Below are 21,378 nucleotides of genomic sequence, written 5' to 3' on the forward strand. Positions count from 1 at the left end.
TGCTTGACAGAATACAACAGGCACCAGCTTAACAATGCCACGTCACACCAGCTAAGTAAAATGAAGCCTATTTATTGACATGTAAACAGTTTACAAAACCACGGACAGATGCACTGATCAAATAGACATCAACTGAAGCCCTTGACCATTTTGAGGTCTGTGTATGAGCCCTGTATCTTTTTTAAATGTCTCCTAAATACACATGCAGTACATGAGTCACCGTTAGCTGCAATGTGCATTTTCCGTCACTCAAAGGCTGTTTAAAAGATCAGCCTAAGTTGTAGATGCATAAAATGAATTGCTACTCTTCAACATAGTGCATTAAAGCTTTGGAAACAAAACATCTATCACCCTTAAGGTGTCGTTTATAGATTGACTGGTTATAACCGTGATAACTAAGGCTGGCAGGGATAATGACATGATGGAATCTGTTGGCTAGGAAGAGTGCTATGTGAGATGCTAGTCACCCTTCAGAATATGCCCCATCTATGATAGAAAGGAAGGAGTCAATCAAGTCCATTAAGATGAAGGCTCTGATTGCTGTTTTCACACTCAGGCGGCCTTTTGCCATTTGGGGGATTTGGACAGGTCCACTTTTTCCTACTGACACAAATTTGAGGGTGGTGGTTTTGTCACAACTTCTTTTTTTATTTTCAGAGTTTGGTGGGCAAGCAGGCAGGGAAGGTTTCCTCAGCTTGTATTAAAGGCTGAGTTATAAACTGCCAATTGTACGACAGCCCAGGGGGGAGGCTTTTTTTCTTAATAGAATAGAAAACGTGTTAGCCCCAAAGTTAAATGAAGCGAGAGCTCAGTGAATAATACCGAGCCTTTATATGGCACTTTTCATCGGTGGCTCTCAAAGCACCTTACAAAGGAGGTCAGTATCATTAGCCTCGTTTTACAGATGGTAAAACAGGCAATGAACACTTGCCTTTGCAGTGAGGCACCCAAAACAGGGTATTCGTGCCCTGAAAGACGTGATTTTCAAAAGTGATGTGGGATAAGCCACCCTACCTTAAGGTCCTGCTGGTGAAGGCTGGGCCCAGAATCTCTAATAACAACATCCGCCTTGTAAAAACAAAGCTTGGCCAGCTTCTTCGGGTGGTTTTTAACCTCAGTCAATTGAATGTAACAGGTTAGCATTTTGCAAGTGTCCCACTGGTGGAGCTGCTTTCCACATCCCTGTCCCCTTTCCTCTCTGCCTCTCACCTTCACTCCCCGTCTCCCTGAACTTGCTAATAACATCACACTGATTTTTCTTTTTACCCAGCTCCCCATCTAATTTAGATTCCCTCCAGCTGCCGTGACCCCACTGCTTACCTTGGCCTGATTGTGCCCCAAACTCATTATCTTTGCCTTGGCCAATCTATCATCTTCACAGAACAGGTCGTGCCTACTGCCAGATGAAAGCCAGGCTTTGAAACCTCAGGCTGGCCTGGGCCAGACACCAAGGCCCCAATCGAGCAAGTTGCTTCCCAAAGGTGATCCTCTGCACCCACATGGAGTTCCACTGACTGCACTGGGGCAGGTGCAAAGGTCTGTGTAGGTGTCGCTTACAGGATGATGGCCCTAGCTGAAGCAGGAGGGCACCAGCAAGAGCGACATGAGCCTGATCGTAGCAAATGGCAGTAACAGAAAATATTGCCACCACTGCTGGTGAGGATTTCACACAGGTGTGAGGGTGCTCGCTCGCATCCTTCTGTTACCATAGCTTGGGGGAGCATGGCCCATCCTGCCAATGAAAGGATGTGGTGCCTACAGGAGAGGCAATACGTGTATTCTATTGTCCTTGCATACCCTATTGGTTCCCTCTGCATTAGAGAGAGCTGTGATGTTCAGAGCTGGAGCCGTACCTGAATGCCACAGCTAGGATTTTGCTTCGGCCCCCATCTCTATTCTTTTTCAAAAGTGCCTCATCTTGGTGACCAATTTTGTGCCTGCAATTCGTTCCAGGCCAAAAAAAACCCCAAAAAACATTCAGGTGAAATTAATTTGGGGGCACAAATGCTGCCATTTAAGATGTTCACCTGCCTGATCTGAGGGTATATTTACACACACTGTTAATTACAGCTGCAAAATTAGAAGCCACTTCTTAAAAAAAACAGGCCCTTATATGTCATTTTGTAGGAAAGTTGAATATCGGTCCGGCAAGGCCAAAGCACAGAGGCCTTACACAGGCAAAATTAATTGATGTTTGATGGGGCTCTGCCAAGGTTTGTGCACATGGCATCTTTTGAAGGCCAAATAAGGATGTCGGGGTTTGGCGCACACTGGATTTTAATATTATCTATTGAGATTTTATTGGGAAAACATAAAGGAGACTGCGGTTAGTTTTCAGAGCGTCTGCTCGCCTTAGCTCTTACAAACTTACGCTAAGATGCTGCTGAAGCAGTTTTACTCAGGGATAAATCAAAATAACGCTTCCTCTGCGGCTAAGCTCAGCAAAATCACCTTTGCAGTGTTCTCAAACAAGGCTGCTCTGTTTTGTGCTTCTCCTTTCTTCACCCAGTGTCCATAGATTCTAAAGGCACAGGCATCGATCAGTTTGCGAATGGGTTTCAGAGCGTAGGGGTCTCTCATTATTACCTCCCTGGTAATTGGCTTGACATTCCGATAGTGATGATAGATGCGGACTGATGCCAGAACTGTCAGGCAGATGACCTGAAATGAAATGTAGCCAGTTCATGTGAAAAGGCAACTGCTTTCGAAATTAATCAACAGACTATCAATTTAAACTGATTCGTTAACATAAGGATGGCCTTAGTGGGTCAGACCAATGGTCCATCTAGCTCAGTATCTTCCTGTCTTCTGACAGTGGCCAATGCCAGATGCTTCAAAGGGAATGAATGGAACACGGCAATTATGAAGTGATCCATCTCCTGTCATCCAGTCGTCCAGCCCCAGCATCTGGAGCATGGGGTTGCATCCCTGATTATCTTGGCTAATAGCCATTGACAAACCTATCTTCCATGAACTTATCTAATTCCTTTCTGAAGCTGGCCTTTGCAACATCCCCTGGCTATGTGTTCTATAGGTTGAATGTGCCTTGTGCAAAGACGTACTTCCTTTTGTTTGTTTTAAACCTGCTGCCAATTAATTGCATTGGGTGACCCCTGGTTCTTGTGTTATGTAAAGGGGTAAATAACACTTCCTCACTCACGTTCCCCAAACCATTCATAATTGTATAGACCATCAATCCTCCCTTCGTCATCTCTTTTCCAAGCCTAACAATTCCAGTGTTTTTAATCTCTCCTCATATGGAAGCTGTTTCAAACCTTTAATAATGTTTGTTGCCCTTCTCTATATTTTTTCTATTTTGAGATGGGGAGACCAGAACTGCACAGGTATTCCAGGTGTGGGCATACCATGGATTTATATAATGGCATGATATTTGCTATCTTCTATTTATCTCTTTCTTAATGGTTCCTACCGTTCTGTTCACTTTTTTTGCCTGCTGCTGCACATTGAGTGGATGATTTCAGAGAACCATCCACCGTGACTCCAAGATCTCTTGAGTCACGTTCTTGAGTGGTAACAGTTACTTTAGACCCCCATCATTTTGTCTCTATAGTTGGGATTATGTTTTCCAATATGCATCCCTCTGCATTTATCAACATCAACTTTCATCTGCCATTTTGGTGCCCAGTCTACCTCTTCCTTGTTCAAATCCCTCTGTGTAACACGCTTCTTCCATTAAGAATTTCAGTGGTAAACCCACTGGGATATATAAAAAAATAAACTACATGGGCACTGCTTTGAGACGGGCCTCCATCTGGTCATCTATAATGTATCAAGGACCTGCACTGTGTTGTCTCTCTAAAGCACTAATCTACTGGATAGATCCGTTTTGTTTAAGCCCTATTACTTCCTGTGCATTAGAGATGAACCCAAGCTACAAAATTCAGTCCCAAAGTTTGGCTCCCTAGTTATGGTTTGGGCCCATCTTTAAGAGCCTGATCCTTCACCCTCATTAGCAATCAAATCAGTGTTGGAGCCGTGGCTATCGACCATGATGAATAAATAATAAACCAGCTGAAGGCTGTATGTGATCTCACACCTGGCATTGGCCACTGTCGGCAGACAGGATACTGGGCTAGATGGACCTTTGGTCTGACCCAGTGTGGCCATTCTTATGTTCTTATGTTCCTAACATGTTTGAAATGTCACCGTCAGCCAGTCCTGATGGAAGGATCTAAAAAAACTTGGTTACCTTAAGTTTCCTTAAAGGGCTGAAGTGCCGTACTTCCTCCACGACATATTGCTGGAAGAACGGGTGGGCCAGCGCATCGTTAACTGTGTAGCGCTTCTTAGGATTCACCACCAGGAGCCGGGAAATCTGCAGGAAGGCACAGTCAGACGGATTGGCACAGCTGGATGTGCCCTTCTCTCCTTATCGTTACCCTGTCCCAGGAGCATTCCGTCAGGTGTCCCCACTACTGGATTCTTGTCTGTCTTTGGTTCCTCAGGCCTCGAGATTGCATGAGAAGAGCAGGGTCTAGAAATACTTTGAGGGTTATTTATTATTTGTATGACAGTAGAGCCTAAAGGCCCTACCCAAGATTGGGGGGTCATTTCTTTAGGCACTGTACAAACACAGTAAGAAACAGTCCTTACCCCAAAGAGCTTACAGGCTATACTCACAAGACTGATAAAAGGTGGGATGGGGAAAAAGAGGCACAGAGACTAAGTAACTTGCCCAAGATCACCCAGGGCAGAACCAGGAGTAGAATCCCCATGCTAATACTGCATCCACCAGGCCACCCTACCCCACTAGTAAAGCTGGAGAGATTCCCCGTTTCTCCCATTCCTTCCATGGCAAGTAAGCGCTCACCAGATCTTTGACTGTGTCTGACTGATCATCCCACTCCGGAGAGCTGAACTGGTAATTCCCACTCATGATCATCCGCAGCATGAGCATCTGCTTCCGGTGCCAGAAGGGCGGGGAGCCAGCCAGCAGAGTGTACATGATCACGCCACTACTCCACCTGCCAAAGGCAGAGCGGACCGGTATCAGTTCCCTGGGCACATTCATTAGTATCGCTCCCGTCAAGGAAGCCAAGACAGGCATAGACTGCAAAATCCTGATCCAGAGCTGCATGTCAGATGGCTCCGGGGTGCTCAGCTTATTAGACAAATAGGGCCCAGTTACAACACTGGAGGCCAGAGCAGGGTTCGGGCCTACACTGGGGTGTTTGAATCTCACACTCCGTCAAGCTGGGAGAGGGGAGGGTTGGCAGAACAGACCACACCTGTGAAAAACTGCCTCTGCTGGTAACGAGGAGGGAAGAGTTCCCTCAGGTGGGGCTCGTTAGGTTAGGCACATAAGCATGGGTAGGTGAGGGGCTGTGTAGGAGGAGAAACAACCTATGGCTTCTTCTGTGTGGGAAAGAACAGGAAGCCAGAGTAGATGCTGAGGCAGAAGAGTGAAGTGGCCCTCCTTGCTCACCGGAGCCATCATGCTAGCCCAGAGAAGCTGTGAGTTAGAGACTTTTATTCTGGACCTGTTCTGATTTCACTGCTTTAGACTGTGGGGAAGTTCTGCTGGGCCATGAGAGAGAGGGATATTTTGCCTTTCAGGCTTATCACCGGTAAAGCCAGTTGGCCTTGTATGCCCCCCAGCCCCATCCTTGCAGCGTAGGAGTCAGCTGTCTGGACTGTGCTGCAGTGTAATTCAGGAGTCAGCTCCTTACGAGCTTGTGCTGTCAGTGGTGAGTGTGCTGGAGTTGCTCTGTCACGGCTGGCCAGCCAGGAATGGGAGAACCTTGCACAGCAAATGTCCTTTGCACACATGAGGCTTGTCAGGTGCCTAGCTTAATTCAGGTGACTCACCCAAGAAGAGAGCTGAGAAAGCAGCTCAGCTGTCTAGTCATCACGTGTCTGTTTCCAGTTACTAATCTGCACAGGCCTGGCCTTGTGCCATTAAAATCTCCCATTTGCTTCACGGGGAACAGGATCAGGCCCTAGAAGAGCATTGTTTTCTGATTGCTCTCTGTGAGTGTATCAAACCCAATTTCAGGGCTTGTCAGTATGAAAAGGCAAAGAATCATTTTGGACACCCACTCGTGCACCGCTCATTATTATTAATGACACTTAGTGCTTTTCAGCTACATAGCATTAAAGATTGAATTGAGTGGAAGCTAGGCACCTCAATACCTTTATGGATCTGGACCTGTGTGTTATCCCCCTTCAAAACGCCTGTTCACCTGCCTCACAGGTGTTGCGATGGTTAGTTAGCAGGGTTGTTACCCCCATGGTATAGACCGTTGACGGTAAATACTACTACTTCTCTAGCACTGTATGCTCACATAATAGGCAAAGATGAGGAAACTGAGGCAGAGAATTTGTTAGAGCTGGGATTAGAAATCTGATATTCCTGGCTCACTGTGTAGACCATTAGCCCATGTCATTCGCTCTGTGCACCGTATAACCTCTTCACTGACCCCAGCCAGTTGTGGCTGGTATTCAGATCTCTTATCCTTGGAGACTAGTTTGTATGAGCTCCTCTTGCTTTTCCCAGCATCCAAAAGCATGAGAATTTCAGAAGTAAACCCCATTGCAAAGGGAGGAGATGTTCACTCCAGTTACTAGGAAAGTTTGTCACTACATATGAATGTTCTACTTACATGTCAACTTCCTTTCCATACCCTGGATGGTCCTTATCCATGGAGCACTCTAATATTTCAGGCGCTAGATACCCGGGAGTGCCACAGATTTCTGCAAGAAAGGGATGGAACTTTTCACTTTAACATCAGTGGATTTGCAGAGGTTTGTACCACCCTGTAACCAGTAAATAGCTATTCATTGAGCGGCTGCTGCTGGACAGAATGTTTCCAGTGTGTGTTATATAGCCCTTAACTACGCTTCAGTGGTATCTTATCAGGGGAGTCCAATATCGAGTTATAACCTGTAATGTAGGCAAGGACAAGAGTGACCAAGCCAAACAGCCATTTGTGCCTTTGAATAATCTTGTCCCAATGGGCTATGAAATAACAAGTATCTGCAAGTAAGATTGTGGTGGGGAAAGCTAGTATGGGATGGCACAGGGGTGTGTAACTAGGAGCAACTTGTAGAAATCAAGAGAGAAAATTTAGGATGAACTTCCAGAGGAGAAGCCAGTATAATGGGAAGTGGTAGAAGGCCCTTTGGTTAAGACGTTTAAAGCAAGGCTTGACAAAGTACTGGTGTATAGACTGAAGAAGCAAGCCTGCCCTGCCAGCGGGATAGCATAGACAATCTAGAAGGTCTTCTCCTCCTCTGACTGCTGTGATTAAAATAATCATCCCACCTTTGAGCGTCTCATCCCCATTCAACTGGCAGGAGAAGCCGAAGTCCATCAGCTTGATGTTCATGTTGTCATCCAGGAGAATGTTCTCCGGCTTCAGGTCTCTGTGGACAATGTTCATGGAATGGAGGTACTGGATCACTTGCAGCAGTGCACGCATGATCTTCCTAGAGGGGATGATAATGGGGTGGGGGAAGATAAGTTCTCTTTCAGCCAAGCAACCCCTCCAAAAAGAGATCCCATACCCTCTTCTCCTCTCCCCTGAGAATGATGGAGACACACTGAGCTCATCTTGCTTCTAGGCAATGAGATGAGCACTGTAGCTCTGAACCCCAGTGTCCAATTCAGTAGCCTGAGAGTGAGCTTTGCCACCTGGCCCTAGGAACAGACACTGGTTGTCCTTATGTTCCATTGAAGCTGGGTGTGGACCAAAAAGTGCCTGTAAGTGCAACCCTGACAAGTTGCCAGCTGAGAGCAGCAGTTTTGGGCAACCTCGGGAACTGAAAGGTTTGAAACCTGGGCTGTGAGAGACCCCATTTCAGACCTGGAGACCTTTTTGGGGAGCTTGTGACTAGCGAGTCCAAAATGCCACTGTTTGTCCAGGCGGAAATGCTGGCAGAACCACTGTGCTGTTCAAGTCTGTCTCACCATACCTGGTTTCCTTCTCACTTAAGGTGACTTTCTCTGTGAGGTAATCAAAGAGCTCTCCTCTCTTCATTCTGTGTTTAGGAAGACAAGGCACTTAAAGATGTGGGCCTTGAGTCACAGCCACAATGTAAAATGGCAATAAAATCTTTGGAATCAACCGCTATGTGTAAAATGCAGCAACAACCCTGGAAAAGGTCTAGGGGGCTCCCTGTTTGTCTCTCGGTGACCTCAAGCAAATCTCAGTATCTCCAACCCTAGCCTGCAAAAATCAAGTATCAGGTCTCAAACAATCAAGAGATTTGGCTTTAAAATCATGAGATTTGTAAAACCATAAACGTGGGGTTCTTTTGATTTGCCTTCTGAACTTTAAACCCTGTAGGGTCATATTTTCAAGCTTTTCTCTGTAACTATGAGGAATCATACTTTAAAAAAAAATTAAAGCTGGGAGTCTCACATAATCACTTGACTCCAGGAGTTGAAGCTTTAAGAAAAGCAACAAAGATTATGAGTATCACAATAAAATCACAAGAGTTGGTAACACTGAATTCTATTCAATTCACAAGTAAAAGGGAGTAGATTTCTTCCCCCCCAACCCTGCATTAATCAGCCCCATAAGCTCACTCTGAGATCTGAGAGTCAAGCTGGGTTCTCTCTGGTTCTTGCATCATCACCAGTAAAAAGCTTTTGCCAGTGAAATTAGTTAACAATTCCACTGACGCAGGACTAGGAAAGAACCCAGATCCCCTCTCCTGGAATTGTTTTTGACTTAACAAGAGTGAGCCCTTTATCTTGGTCACTAAAGAGCACAGAGATGACTCCAAATACCCCCAGGCAATAGATTTGGTTGATAAGAAGCTGCCAGTTCTAAATAATGTTGTTTCTCTTGCCTTTTACACCACAAACATAATATGAAGGAACCACAGAGGCACAGTAGGGTCCAAATAACCATATTTACTGAAAATACACAACATTCAAGGCATCATTACATATGTAGGCTGGTTGCTCTGGGTGGGTTCTGGCAGCTTTTAAAACATAGAACACCATGAGCACCACTAGAGGGCTCACAAACTATTTAAAGGAACACTCCCCTAGTGTTTTACACAACAAATAGTAGTTTTTCTGACCACCCAACACACTCAAAACTATGTATTTACTGTTTTTTCTGTGGGACTTTTCACCTAGATTCTCAGCCCCTCTGTGACAGAGTGCAGGGTGCAAATGGGTGAGCCTGCACTCTGATCACTCTGATAGTAATTAGTTCCCTAATAGGAAGCTGATGGGGGGAGGGAGGGTGTTAATTACTCAATCAGTAATTGAGCTGATTACACATCAGCCCTAGGCTGATAAGAGGTGGCCCAGAAAGGAAGGGTGGGAAAGGAGAGAAGGAGAAACAGGGCTAGCTGAGCCTAGCCAGACAGAGGCTCAGAACAGGGGGTCCTCTGTTACCTTCCAGCTCTGGCGAGCGGGCCAAGAGGCAGTTCATATTGTCACTAGGCTGTCATGCAAGGACTGGTTGGTGGCGGGAACACAAAGTCAAAAGACACGGGGAAGGCACAACCAAGGGAATCTGTGCAATTTTTCCGGGGAGAAGACAGGAGTGGGGCCACGGCCCGTGACACCCTCACAAACGTGAATTGCGTTATTCCCACTAAACCCCAATGAGGCTGGGAGCCTCAGCTGGGGACCTGAGGCCCAAAGCAACTAAAATGAAATTTCAACTTCTTTTTCGACGTGCCCTCGACGACACAGGAAGTTGGTGGCAGATTTCCTGAGTCCCATTTTTACGGCACTGGCTAGTCGCACACCCTCCCATGCTGTAGCGCCATTGGAGATGACACTCTAAGCCGGAGCTGCATTCCCTTGTGCCCTGAGATGCTGTCCAGGCCCAGAAGTGCTTTGGCTGATATATGCAGTGATTTCTTGCACTCAATTAGCTTTCGGAGCTTTCCCACAGGAGACACGTGTTTTCGCTTAGCCTGCCCCACTGGATGCATTCAGATCCAGGGGCGCTTATGCTAAGGGTGGCTATGAGGCGTAAGGAGATGGGTTAATGTAGCTACCTCAGAGCAGCGACAGAAAAGCATCTCTCTGGGCTTGTCCCCACACAAAGTTGCACTGGTTTAACTGACTCGGTGCAAGATCACACCCTGAGTTAAATCGGGTCTAAGCCACAGAGCTTGCACCTTTCCCACTCCACCTGGTTACCTTCTAAAGCGCTGGCTGAAACCACAAGCCCTGACTGATCAGAAGTTGAAGCATTGCACACGACACAGATAGTTCTGGGGCTGCAGACGGGGCCAAATGTATAAATAGACTCCAGGATCTATGACGGACCTCGCCAAAGGTTACAGGGAAACCTGAGCAATCCCACTCGCTCCCACAAAGGGGAGGAAGGGGGGGGACGGCTGCCAGCCCTGTATTGGCAGGGGAGGCTGCAGCCTTAGCAGTGAAGAGAATGTTCTTGGGCTTGCAGCGTTGAGGCCTGGCAGAGTCGGATACGTTGCAAAGTGCAGCTGGGCGCCTGGTGGGTTTTGGGGCCTGTGTGAAATTCCATTCACAAATGCCCTTTTGCAACGGTTACTGGAACAGAGGCCACCTGCTTGGTGTCTGCTGACGGGAGATTGACGCTCACGTCTCATTTAGCCAGCCGGCTCGGTGGGTGTACACAGGGAAGCCCCTGAGAGCAGGGGATGAAGAACAGTAAGGTGGGAACAGGGACACCCAGCATCATAGCCAGCAAAGCCGCCTTCACTCTGAGGGCCACCTGAGGTCTCGCCATGCCCTTCCTGGCTACCTTTCTCCCCTCAGTTAGATCCAGGGATTTCCCGTCTATCACCTGCCATGCTGCGGGAGTACTGGAGGGTGCCCTCTATAAAAGGGATACCCCCCCATTTCCCCACCAACCAGACTGTTGTGACCTTTAATGTGGCTGGGAGGCAAACTCAAGGGACGTGTTCTTCGTAATCCTGGCTAAGCAGGAATGGAGTGATCAGCTGTGATCCTGCTATTGTCAGGCAGCAGGGCTCCAAGGGTACAGCATGGGAATCCGGACACGTGGGACTTGTTTCCACCTCAGCTACAGGCTTGGGACGTGACTCTGGCCAAGTCTCTTACCCTCTCTCTTCCCCCAGCTGTAAAGTGAGGGTGACGCTATTTCCCAGCCTCACGGGAGCAGTGAGATTAGTGCACTCGGCTTGTAAAGCTCTTTGAGAGCCTCAGACAGAGGATGCTGGGGAAGTGCAAAGTCTTATCGTTGTTTCTCTGTGTCCTTGACTATGCGTTTCACCTTCTCCCGGTGACCGCTCTGACGATTGATTTGCCTGTGGCCGGGACCGGAGGAACCATAGGCGGCGAGTTATATGGGCCCGTGGTGCCCGTGCTCCACCAATATTCAGGAACGGGGGCCTGGCTCCACCAGTGTTTGGGCTTCTATTTTCAGAGCCGTCCCGTCCTTAGGACGGACTGAGGCAACTGCCGCGGGCTCTGCACTTCAAGGGGATGCAGGGTCCAGGGCAGCATGGGGGGCTAGCGTGGGGCCTGGCGCCGGCAGCAGTGAGCGACTCAGCCCCAGCCTGCCCCCGCTCTGCCCCCCATCCCGGCCCCACTCCATCCTTTCCCCATGTCCCCGCCCCTGCCTCTTCCTGCCCCCGCTCCGCCTCGTCCCGTCCCTGCCCCCGCTCCACCCCTTTGCCAAATGCCCGCCCCGCACCTTTCTGGCTTCCTCCCCCGAGCGACACTGGGAGCTGGCAGGGCGGAGCGGGCTGGGACCCTGTTGCTGCTGGCGCCAGGCCCCCCATTGACCCCTCAGGCCGTCCTGGACCCCGTGTCCCCCTGAACCGTGGGGCCCCCCAAAGCGCAGGGCCCAGGGTCCGTCCTATGGACGCGACAGCTCTGCTTGGGCCTGTTCTGGGCACCACAGATATATACAAATCCGGCGCCCATGGCAGGAACAGCTACATTTAAAAAAAAAAAAAATCCCGCCTTCAACTCCTTTTTTGCCTTGTGCCGCATTCCTAACCTCACACACTGCTTGGCACCAGCTACTCGATAGAACAACTTTCCCTCTGCCAGCTGAAGCCAGCTGTATGTGCACGGGTGGTTGAGCTCCTGAGAAACCTGCGTCGATTGCTTAGCTCTTTTGGCAGCTTCGTGTGCCTCTGTTACCGAGCTGGACCCAAACCAGAATCCCAGCTCCATCAGCCAGAGTTTGAGGGTGTTCGAGTCAGACCAGATCAGGCGCTTGGGAGGCTTTCTGCACTGGTTGCTTGGTTCGTGCAGAAAAGCGCACGTCACCTGGTTTGTTATGGAAGATCACCTCCATTGACCAGCCAGAACCTTCCAAGATGCTGAGGTTTAGAGGTTACTGGCTGGCAGTTACTTCTCCCCACAACACCCAACTCTGCTGTGCCTGAGTATGAACTGGGTGCTGAGGTGACTGGGTGCCTTCTGCTCCCACGGAGGTCACTGGGAGCAGGAGGTGCTCACCACTCTGCAGGAGCCATCCAACACCTGGCTGTACTGGGTCCTAAACAGAGCGGAGCTCAGTTAGTGATTGGCGGGGAGACAACCAAGGAAATCTCCTCTGGACTTGCTGCCAGGAGAGGGGATCAGGCCAGGAATAGCTCAGAGTGCCAGCCTGTTACTTGTCTTGCATGCTTTTAAAGCCAGCCCTGCATGTTATCAGGCTAAGGATGATCTGTTGTGGGATGGGGGCCCACTCCTTTATGGTTGCAACTTCAGTTTGCTACAGCGACCACTAATAGGAAAATCTACACATCCCAGGGACCAGATTTTGCTGTCGGATACGTAACTCTAAACCCCATTGACTTCAGTAAGGATTGAATGGGTGTCACCAAACAGAACATGCCCCCACTGATCAATCAGACAGACAGGAGGACAACACCCCTCCCCCCCCCCAAAAAAAAACAAAAAACAAAACAGATGGTACTTACAGGTCAAACACCAAGAAGAAAAAGGTGTGGGATTCATAACTATCCTTCAGCTGAACTGCAATAAAACATGATATCAACTATCATGACAGTGCTGTAACTTACCCGGGGCTCTATGTACGTGCAGTCAGACACGTTCCCTGCCCCAAAGAGATTCTACTCCACTGACTCCCTAAGGATGAAAAAGTGAGCTCATCTCAGAGCTCCCCAATCCTGGAAGGTGGCTGGGTGCCCTAGGCTGTCACTGAGCTCAGTGGGAGCTCTGAGTGCATGACACATTGCAGGAGTCACCCAGCACCTTGCTGGATTGGGTCCTGAGCTGAGCTTGGTTCGTCTCTGGCTGGGACACCACCAAGGAAAACCCAGTGCTGCAGAAAGCAGTGTGGGTGAATCAGAGAGGAGGCAATGGCCCAGCACGGTTAGGGACCACTGGGCTACTAGAGGCCTCCCCTTTCAGATGAGATGCAAGCCAAAGTCCTGGCTAGCTGTGCTCAGCCCCTGGCACCAAAGGGTATGTCCTCACAGTGGCCAAATACCTCCTGGGGAAATTACATTCTGCCTCCGAACAGGCCACAGAATTCCTGAATGGCTCTTCCTCCCCATTCCCCAAGAAGAGTGAAAAACGAAGCAGTTGTTGTTGACACCAGTGTCAGCTTTGCTACCTAAAACTTCTGGCAGTAGGACTGCATCCCAGCCTGCAGGGAAATGGATTCTAGCTACACCCCTTGTTCCTTCCTATAGCTCTTTCTCTGGTCAGATCCTCTAATGGCACTGCACTGAAAGGGACTTCCCGGAACCATATGAAGAGAAACTAACCGATCCCAGGAATCAGCAAAGCAGCCTTTCCATTTCCTAGAATCCCTTCATCAGGCAGAACTGGAACCCTTGTCCGGGAGGGTTTTCAGAAGAGCTGAGTCATTAACAAGTGAAACCCACAACACCAAAGGGGTCAGGGCAGAATTTCAGGCTCCACGTATGGTACCGGAGCCTGCAAACCAAAGCCAAGGTCCTGAGGAATCAAATGTGAACACAGCAGGCTCGGAAGTGAGGTGCTTGCCCTGTGTCAATTTGCAGGTTTTAGCCACCCACAGGACTCGTCTATACTTAGAATGCAGCTGCTGCGTGCTGTAGCCCTGAGAGAAGATGCTACGTACGCCGACGGGGAGAGCTTCTCCCATCAGCATAGGCCTCCACCTCCTGAAGAGGTGATAGCTACATCGACGGGAGAAGTTGTCTACACCAGCGGTTAGGTCAATCTAACTATGTCACTTGGGGATGTGGGTTTTCCACACCCCTGAGCGACATAGTTATACCAACATAAGCTTGTAGTGTAGACCAAGCCATACTCTTCGCCCTGAAGCAAAGATCTTCATGGATCACAGATAGTGTCTGTCAACACAGTGATTCCCCACTAAGAACCCTGACAGCCGTGAGCTTTGGATCTGGGGCCTAACACCTCCTCTAGTCTGTCTTCCCCAGCTGCAGGTTCCATGGAGCATTGGGATCTTGCTTCTAGCAGGTGCTGTGCTCTGCCAGCAATGCTGACTGGGATCATTATGGGTCTAGGGGAAGCAGTGAGTGGCAGAAGGGCTCGCGAGGGCCCTGCCCATCTAGGATTTGAGCCAACTCCCAGCAAGATATCGCTATCAGACACCATCAGGGGGGCATCCACAGAAGATGGATCCTTTCCCTGTAGGGATTTCAGCTCAAGGAGCCAAAGGGATTAATCAAAATCTGAAAACTCTTGTGAATACCTAGAACAGAAAATGGGATGAGAAAAGCTACTGATCAGTTTGTTACCCGGGTGCCCAGTCATACCAATGCTTTGACTTACTGATATTGGGATGTCCTGAGACCTTCCGAAGGATGTCTATCTCCTTGATAGTGGCTTTCCTCAGCTCCTGGACCTCCTCTGGGGATAAATTACCAGCGGTGATGTCTATAATCTTAACCGCGTACTCTTGGCTGGTGGGTTTGTGAATGCACCGACGAACCACGCTGCTTACCCCTCTGCCAGGACCAAGACAAAGAAAAGATTGGAATAGGAGGAAAATTTCTAGCCAGTTTCACTTCCTGGTGCTCGTGCACTAGCACAGGGCTAACAGGATGAGGTAAGGGAGTTTGGGTCAAGGGTGGGGTGGGGGCACAGCCCCCCCTCAGTAATCCACTGGGGGCACAGAATTCCTCCAGCTCTGGGGCCGTGGTGGCGAGCTCCTCCCGACCCCAGGGCTGCAGGGAGAAGAGCAAGCAGAATGGACAGGGGGGGAAGATTGAGCTCCTGCCAGAGCTGGGGGTGGGGAGGCACAGAATGTCCCAGTGATGTTTGGCAATGTGCTCCTCGAGGGCTGGCCCTTGGGCTACGTGGTGTGCGTCACCTACCACAGCCTGTCCCTCTCCATCATCTTTGCAGAAGATGCCCCCCCCAAAAAAGGGGTCAAAGTTAGATTTCTGCATATGCCCCTGTTTTCTATATACTGACAATATGTCCTTGTCGTTCGCATTAAGGTATCACTCCTCTGGGGAAGTTTTCTGCCAGACCAGAGATCTGAGGTAAATGAAGATTTACAGAAAGAGGGGAACAGTGTGGGGGGAGGGGGAAGTGCTTTGTTTGAGGGTTCGTTTGGACTCTAACTGGGACCCAGGGCCAGCACTCTGGCATCCTGCTCTTGAGGAGGTCATCAGGCAGTGAGATGGTATTCATGAACACAGGATCCCAACCTGTCCTGGTAGGAAACGTTGCAAGGAAGCTTTCCTCAGAAGCTGCGTTAGACAAGGATTTTGTTAAGTGTCGATGCTCAGAAGTGTGTTGTACTGTTTTTGTTTTACATATACCCATTTCTGTTTCCATTATCCTTTCCCGGACACCACTTGACTCTTGGATGATAACCGTAGGATTGTTTCACTATCCATATATGCTGTGGTGTGACAAAGGACCTGAACTTGAGTCGTACCAATCAAGCTGGGGAACAGTGAACCTGGTAGTTACTGAGAGTGTCCAGTGACAGGGGCTGGACTCCACAGGGAAGCACTTCGGAGTTGCAAGGCAAAGTAAGGGCTGGCAGAGCCCTGAGGAGATCGTTTGGGTGGCTAACAGGCTGCAGTGTTCAGGAGCTGACACCCAGTTTAGTCCTAGCAAGGCTCTCTGTTGCTGAGGGAGAGGGATAGCACAGTGACTTACAGTCCCGGGCACCCCGAGAAAGTGCTCGTAACGTAATGCCTCTGCACAAAGTGATAGCAGGAGGGGTTTTATCAGATGAGGTGTCTTCCAGCAATTTTTGCCCTAAACAGTCAGGCTGGTTCTCATTCTTATGCAGCTGTATAATTCTTCTCCAGAAGTAGCCACATCTCTGTATTCTTGGACAGCTTTGTAAATATACTTGGGGATGAAAGGTACTATATCATTTTTTTTTGTTCATGGAACGATAGGACTGAATACTTTCTCACATGGAGTCCTATTCAAATCAGTGGGACTAATTGCATGAATAACGCAAACAGGTTTTGGCAATTCTGTTTACAAACTACTGGCCCATCGTTAAGAAACCCCACTTTACCTGCCCAGAATTTCCTTCGGGTCATAATTCTTATAAAATTCCTGGGCCGAATGCCAGTCTGGTAGCTCCTCCTCCTTGGTCATGTTTGGATCCTCACTGGGCCCACGCTAAAGCCTTGCTTCCAGGTAACAAATAGCTAAATCAAGAAAAAAAACAACTAAATAGTACCATGGCTGTCTGTTTCCTCTAACCAGCCCTCTAGTCTCCATGGGGAGGAATGAAGGTAACTATCTTAATTTTACAGCGACAGGGAGCAGGCGGCTGAGACAGAGCGGTTAAGTAGTATGCACAGGTGCACACAGTGAGCTTGGATCAGAAGAGTTTCTGGCACCCAGGCCTGTGCTCAAACCACTGCTGCGCTCACTATCAACAACAGCCAAGGTTTTCAAAAGCCACTGGTACCCCACCTGAGATGTGATAAAGCGGTGGTTCCCAAACTAGGAGTGCGGCTTGTTCAGGATAAGCCCCTGGCGGGCCGGGCCAGTTTGTTTACCTGCCATGTCCGCAGGTTCGGCCGATCGTGGCTCCCAGTGGCCACGGTTCGCCGTTCTCGGCCAATGGGAGCTGCAGGAAGTGGCGTGGGGCCGAGGGACGTGCTGGCCGCCACTTCCCGCAGCCCCCATTGGCCTGGAGCGGCGAACCGCGGTCAGTGGTAGCCGCGATCGGCCGAACCTGCAGACGCAGCAGGTAAACAAACCAGCCCGGCCTGCCAGGGACTTACCCTGAACAAGCCACGCCCCTAGTTTGGGAGCCACTGTGATAAAGGGCCCTGATTTTCAGAGAATGGCTGATTGGTGCTCTCTGAAAACCAGGCCTTTTGGAATGTTTCACACTGGGCCACCCAAATCAATAGAAACTTGAGAAACCGTTGGCTTATTTACCAGGGTCCTTTTGCAATAGATTATAGCACGTCAACAAGACTGGCCAATGGCTATTTCTGAGCCCTCCCACCCTCCTCCAGTAATGATACATTATTGTCAGCTTTTGAAATAAAACATTAAGCATCACAAAACTGTCTAAAGTGTTTGGATTTTTTTAAAATCCATTAAAAAGCTAAATAAAAATTTCTCTCAGAGAAAGGAAAAAAAAAACCCACCCAAATACAGTTTTAGGGCTGGATGACATCTGAGCTGCTGCTTCTGCTAGGAGGATATTCTGCTGATCAGCATAAACTTGAGTTATGCTAAATAGAGACATTCAGATCTGTACTTCTCCCACGCGGCTCCGTGTTATGAAGCACTGTGCTTGCAGCAGATCGGTTTCATAAGGTCAAGGTTTGGATAACACGTTCTGTGTTTCTAAGACTCCGAGTATCATCACTGTGAAATACAGCAGTTTGGAAACCAAGTTTCCAAGAGTCCATTCAGCACCTGTAGACTTGGGGCCTGATCCTAGCGGGAGTTAAGGGTGCTCAGAATCTCCCTGGAGACATCCAGTGCTTACTTACAAACTCTTTTCTGTTTCTTTTTGTGTGCGTGCATGTGAGAGGGAAGCGGGGCGGTTGAAGTCACTGCTCCTGTTGAAGTCAGTGGCTAGGATTGCCAACAGTCCCTTATTACAAGGGATGTGCCTTATGTTTTCCTCTCTGTACAACACTGGCAGTTGCTGAGTGCTGCAAAAAAGCAGCAAGAAATACCCCTGGCGAATGTAGGTGAGTGATGCTCATTATTTAATAATGATAATATCAAGAGGAGGGGCAGTGTGGGTGTAACACCGACAGCCCCGGTCGTTGGCTGGCGGGATTGAGCCTGAGACCTCTGGAGCTAAATGCATGAGCCTCTACTGCATGAGCTAAAAGCCAACAGGCTCTTAGCTAAGGTTGTAGTGGAGTCATTAATCTCTCAGTGATCTTGGTGCCACTACATGGGACAGAGCCCTGCACCCAGGAGGTGTGTGGGCAGGGCCGGCTCCAGACCCCAGCGCGGCAAGCACGCACGTGGGGCGGCCCTTTCCCGGGGGGGCGGCAGGCTGGGCCGGCGAACCTGCCGCAGTCATGCCTGCGGGAGGTCCACCGGAGCCCCGGGACGACCGGACCTGCCGCAGGCATGACTGCGGAGGGGGCGCTCGTCCTGCGGCTCCAGTGGACCTCCCGCTGGCATGACTGCGGACGGTTCGCTGGTCCCGCGGCTCGGCTGGACCTCCCGCAGGCATGCCTGCGGCAGCTCAACCAGAGCCGCCGGACCAGCGAACCGCCCGCAGCTGCGGGAGGTCCAGCCGAGCCGCGCGACCAGCGGACCCTCCGCAGTCATGCCCGCGGGAGGTCCGCTGCTCCCGCGACTCCGGGGCGCCTCCCGCGCATGACTGCTTGGGGCGGCCAAGAAGGTAGAGCCGCCCCTGTGTGTGGGTTACACAGGGTACTAAGAAAACAGTCCCTTATTTTTTAAATACAGTGTTGGCAATGCTACACTCTCTTGGCTGCAAAGGAAGTAGGGGCAGGCCCTAACTTTCACAGATGGCCTTGTTTGTTCAGAACCCCAGTTGAGACACCTCTAGGGACAGGGTCCTATGAGGAACTGAACTCCTACAGGGCTCCTCGCTGAGCCTGGCCTTCTTGAAATTCTCCAGCCGTTGTGTGCGTGCTCAGCACCACTGGAAAAAAACAGGCCTCTAACATAAGCCGTTTAGCATTAGAGGTTTCTTTTGTAAAAGTGCCAGAAAGCTTTGGAGGGGCTGTTCACCAAGTTTATTTCATGGCCAGTTGCAGTTGGCCAGAAAGTCTCAGGGTTGCAATTTTGCCTCCACATTGTCTTTTTGTTTGACCTATCAGTAACATGAGGATTCTGCTACAATACCTACAGATGTGCTTTCATTTCTCTGCAGTGCATTCAGCTCATGTCCTCAAATGGTGTCTGTCCTGGCCTGGTTCTAAGAAACAAAACGCTCTTCCTGAAGGTCTTCAGTCTTGAGCTATGCTCCATTCTGAGTCACTTGATATCAGTCTAGCTTATTTATATCAGTGCTAAGGGTTGGATGCTCTTCCTTATTTCACTAACACAAACCAATTTCAATCAATTAACTTAGGGCCACTGAATTTATAAAGAGCAGCCTATAAACTCTTTCAGCTGCTGGAGATAACATACAAGTTAGAAAGTGCACAAGCATTATATAAACCAATAGCTACGGCAAGACCGAGGGGATATTTTAAATAAGGGGGAGGATCAGGCAGAGAAAAGAGAACACCAACACACCTCTGACAAAGTGTCCTCAAGAGGGCATGTGAATTTGGCTTGTTTTTAAGGGGGAAATTGAGGCAGGTATACAGGGGGAGTGAGTCCCACCCCCATAGCAAAAGCTCAGTGTCTACTGAGTTCAGCTCAAGGGTGGCACCTGGCAAGGCAGGTGGTGTCAGGGCACATAGACCCACCACAAGGCCTCTCCACATGAGGTGCTGAGGGCCCTCTACCGCCACACCAAGCTGAAATGCTCAACACCTTGCAGCTGGGATCTTAAGGGTTTTTAAAATCTTAAGGGCCTGATTGGAGGACTTCAGTGGGAGCTGAGAATGCTCCGTACCTCCTGGGAGACGCTCAGCACCTTGCAAGATCAGACCTTTAAGGTCTCTTTTTTTTGTCTAGTTTTGTGGAGAAAAGACCTAGATTTGGAGTTCTCTTCAGCGGGAGGGCTCCCATAGACTTCAGTGGATGCAGCAAGCTCCAGCCTAACAGAGCTGCTTAGAATCCACTGGCCCCTTTTACAGGCAGCTGTTGTAAAGAACTAACAACAGCAGGAGAGTCCAGTAGTATTATTGGTCCCGTAAAAGGAGACTTCTTTATCAGGGTAATATTAGAGAAGGAAAATTGATTATCTCAGCATGGATAAACCTAGACACCTGCACCAAGTCTGCATTTCATATTATCCCCATGTCATGTATTTTGAAACTTTGAGAGCCTGAAATAACTGATTGGCCACCCCTGGTTTAATGTATACACACAGACTTACTGACTTTTGCAGCCACAGATGATAATTGTCATAACCTCAAGAGCTGGGCATGTCTGCGAGAGCTCGGGTCTTCTGCCCTGTGGCGGGGTGGTGGGGCTTGGGGCTTCTGCCCCACGGGAGGTGCCTGCCAAGGCTTGGGGCCCCAGCAGGTGCGCCCCAATCCCCCCCACCCTGCTGCAGGGCAGAAACCCCGAACTCCCCATCCCTGGCAATCTGTTGGACTGAGAATGGGGGGACGACATGGAGGGGTCCAGGAGCTGCACTTTAACTGTAAAAGAGCCGCATGTGGCTCGCGAGCCATGGTTTGGCCACCCCATATTAAACCCTACAGAATAGAGCAGATACAGGCCAACATCTCTCTGAACTGTTAGTACCAGTCTTTCTACTCTTGATGCACCCTTTAAATTAACATACTTGGTAAAAGGGCAAAGCTCAATATTGCAAGATAACGGGCTAAATTCTACTTTGACACCAGTGCAGTCAATGGAGTCATTCCCGTTACACTGCTACAATATTGTAATGACAGCGGAATTGGACACAATCTATTCCAAAGGCCTGATTGGACTTTTGTTTCAGAAATCCTGCTGGTTTTAGCATTCACTAGTGGATCTGAGAGGGGCTTTCAGCTCCAGCAAGATTACATAATTACCTCTAGGGTACCAAAAGGACCCACCATGCCACAGGCACATAAGAAAACAAGGATCTCTGCCTTACAACTGAGGCTTTATGTGATCACTTGTAAGGAGCTACCGTATATAAAACATCACACCATAGCAATGATTTGTAGCTCTAACCGGTTGCTTCATACGCTCCCCCCCCCTCCTTTGTAGCTGTATTCCTACTGCTTGTTTCCTTTAGAGAGCTGTTTCTAGACACAGCAGGTCCCTACTTACCATTACCTCTTTGCAGATTCTGCCTTCTACCGTCAGCCCAAATTTTCCTGGAGCAGCGATTGGGGATCAAATTACTACCACAAAAGTCAAAACGAACTTGAACGATAAGGGTCTGA

The 21,378-nt window shown here is 49.2% G+C and overlaps 1 protein-coding gene across 1 annotated transcript; it reads right to left on the reverse strand.

Moving 5' to 3' along the window:
• Positions 1-74: 74 nt before the first annotated feature.
• On the reverse strand, positions 75-17,646 carry PHKG1 (phosphorylase kinase catalytic subunit gamma 1). The gene is made up of 10 exons (XM_044994113.1): positions 17,527-17,646; positions 16,431-16,566; positions 14,714-14,889; positions 12,883-12,937; positions 7,936-8,001; positions 7,286-7,449; positions 6,624-6,714; positions 4,832-4,985; positions 4,211-4,336; positions 75-2,661 (listed from the first exon to the last, which is right to left on the reverse strand). The coding sequence occupies exons 2-10, from the start codon at positions 16,511-16,513 to the stop codon at positions 2,410-2,412; spliced, it is 1,167 nt and encodes a 388-aa protein (XP_044850048.1). The 5' UTR covers positions 16,514-16,566; positions 17,527-17,646; the 3' UTR covers positions 75-2,409.
• Positions 17,647-21,378: the final 3,732 nt, after the last annotated feature.

Source organism: Mauremys mutica, chromosome 19 (genome assembly GCF_020497125.1).
Source record: "Mauremys mutica isolate MM-2020 ecotype Southern chromosome 19, ASM2049712v1, whole genome shotgun sequence".
In the NCBI taxonomy this organism is placed as follows: Eukaryota; Metazoa; Chordata; order Testudines; family Geoemydidae; genus Mauremys; species Mauremys mutica.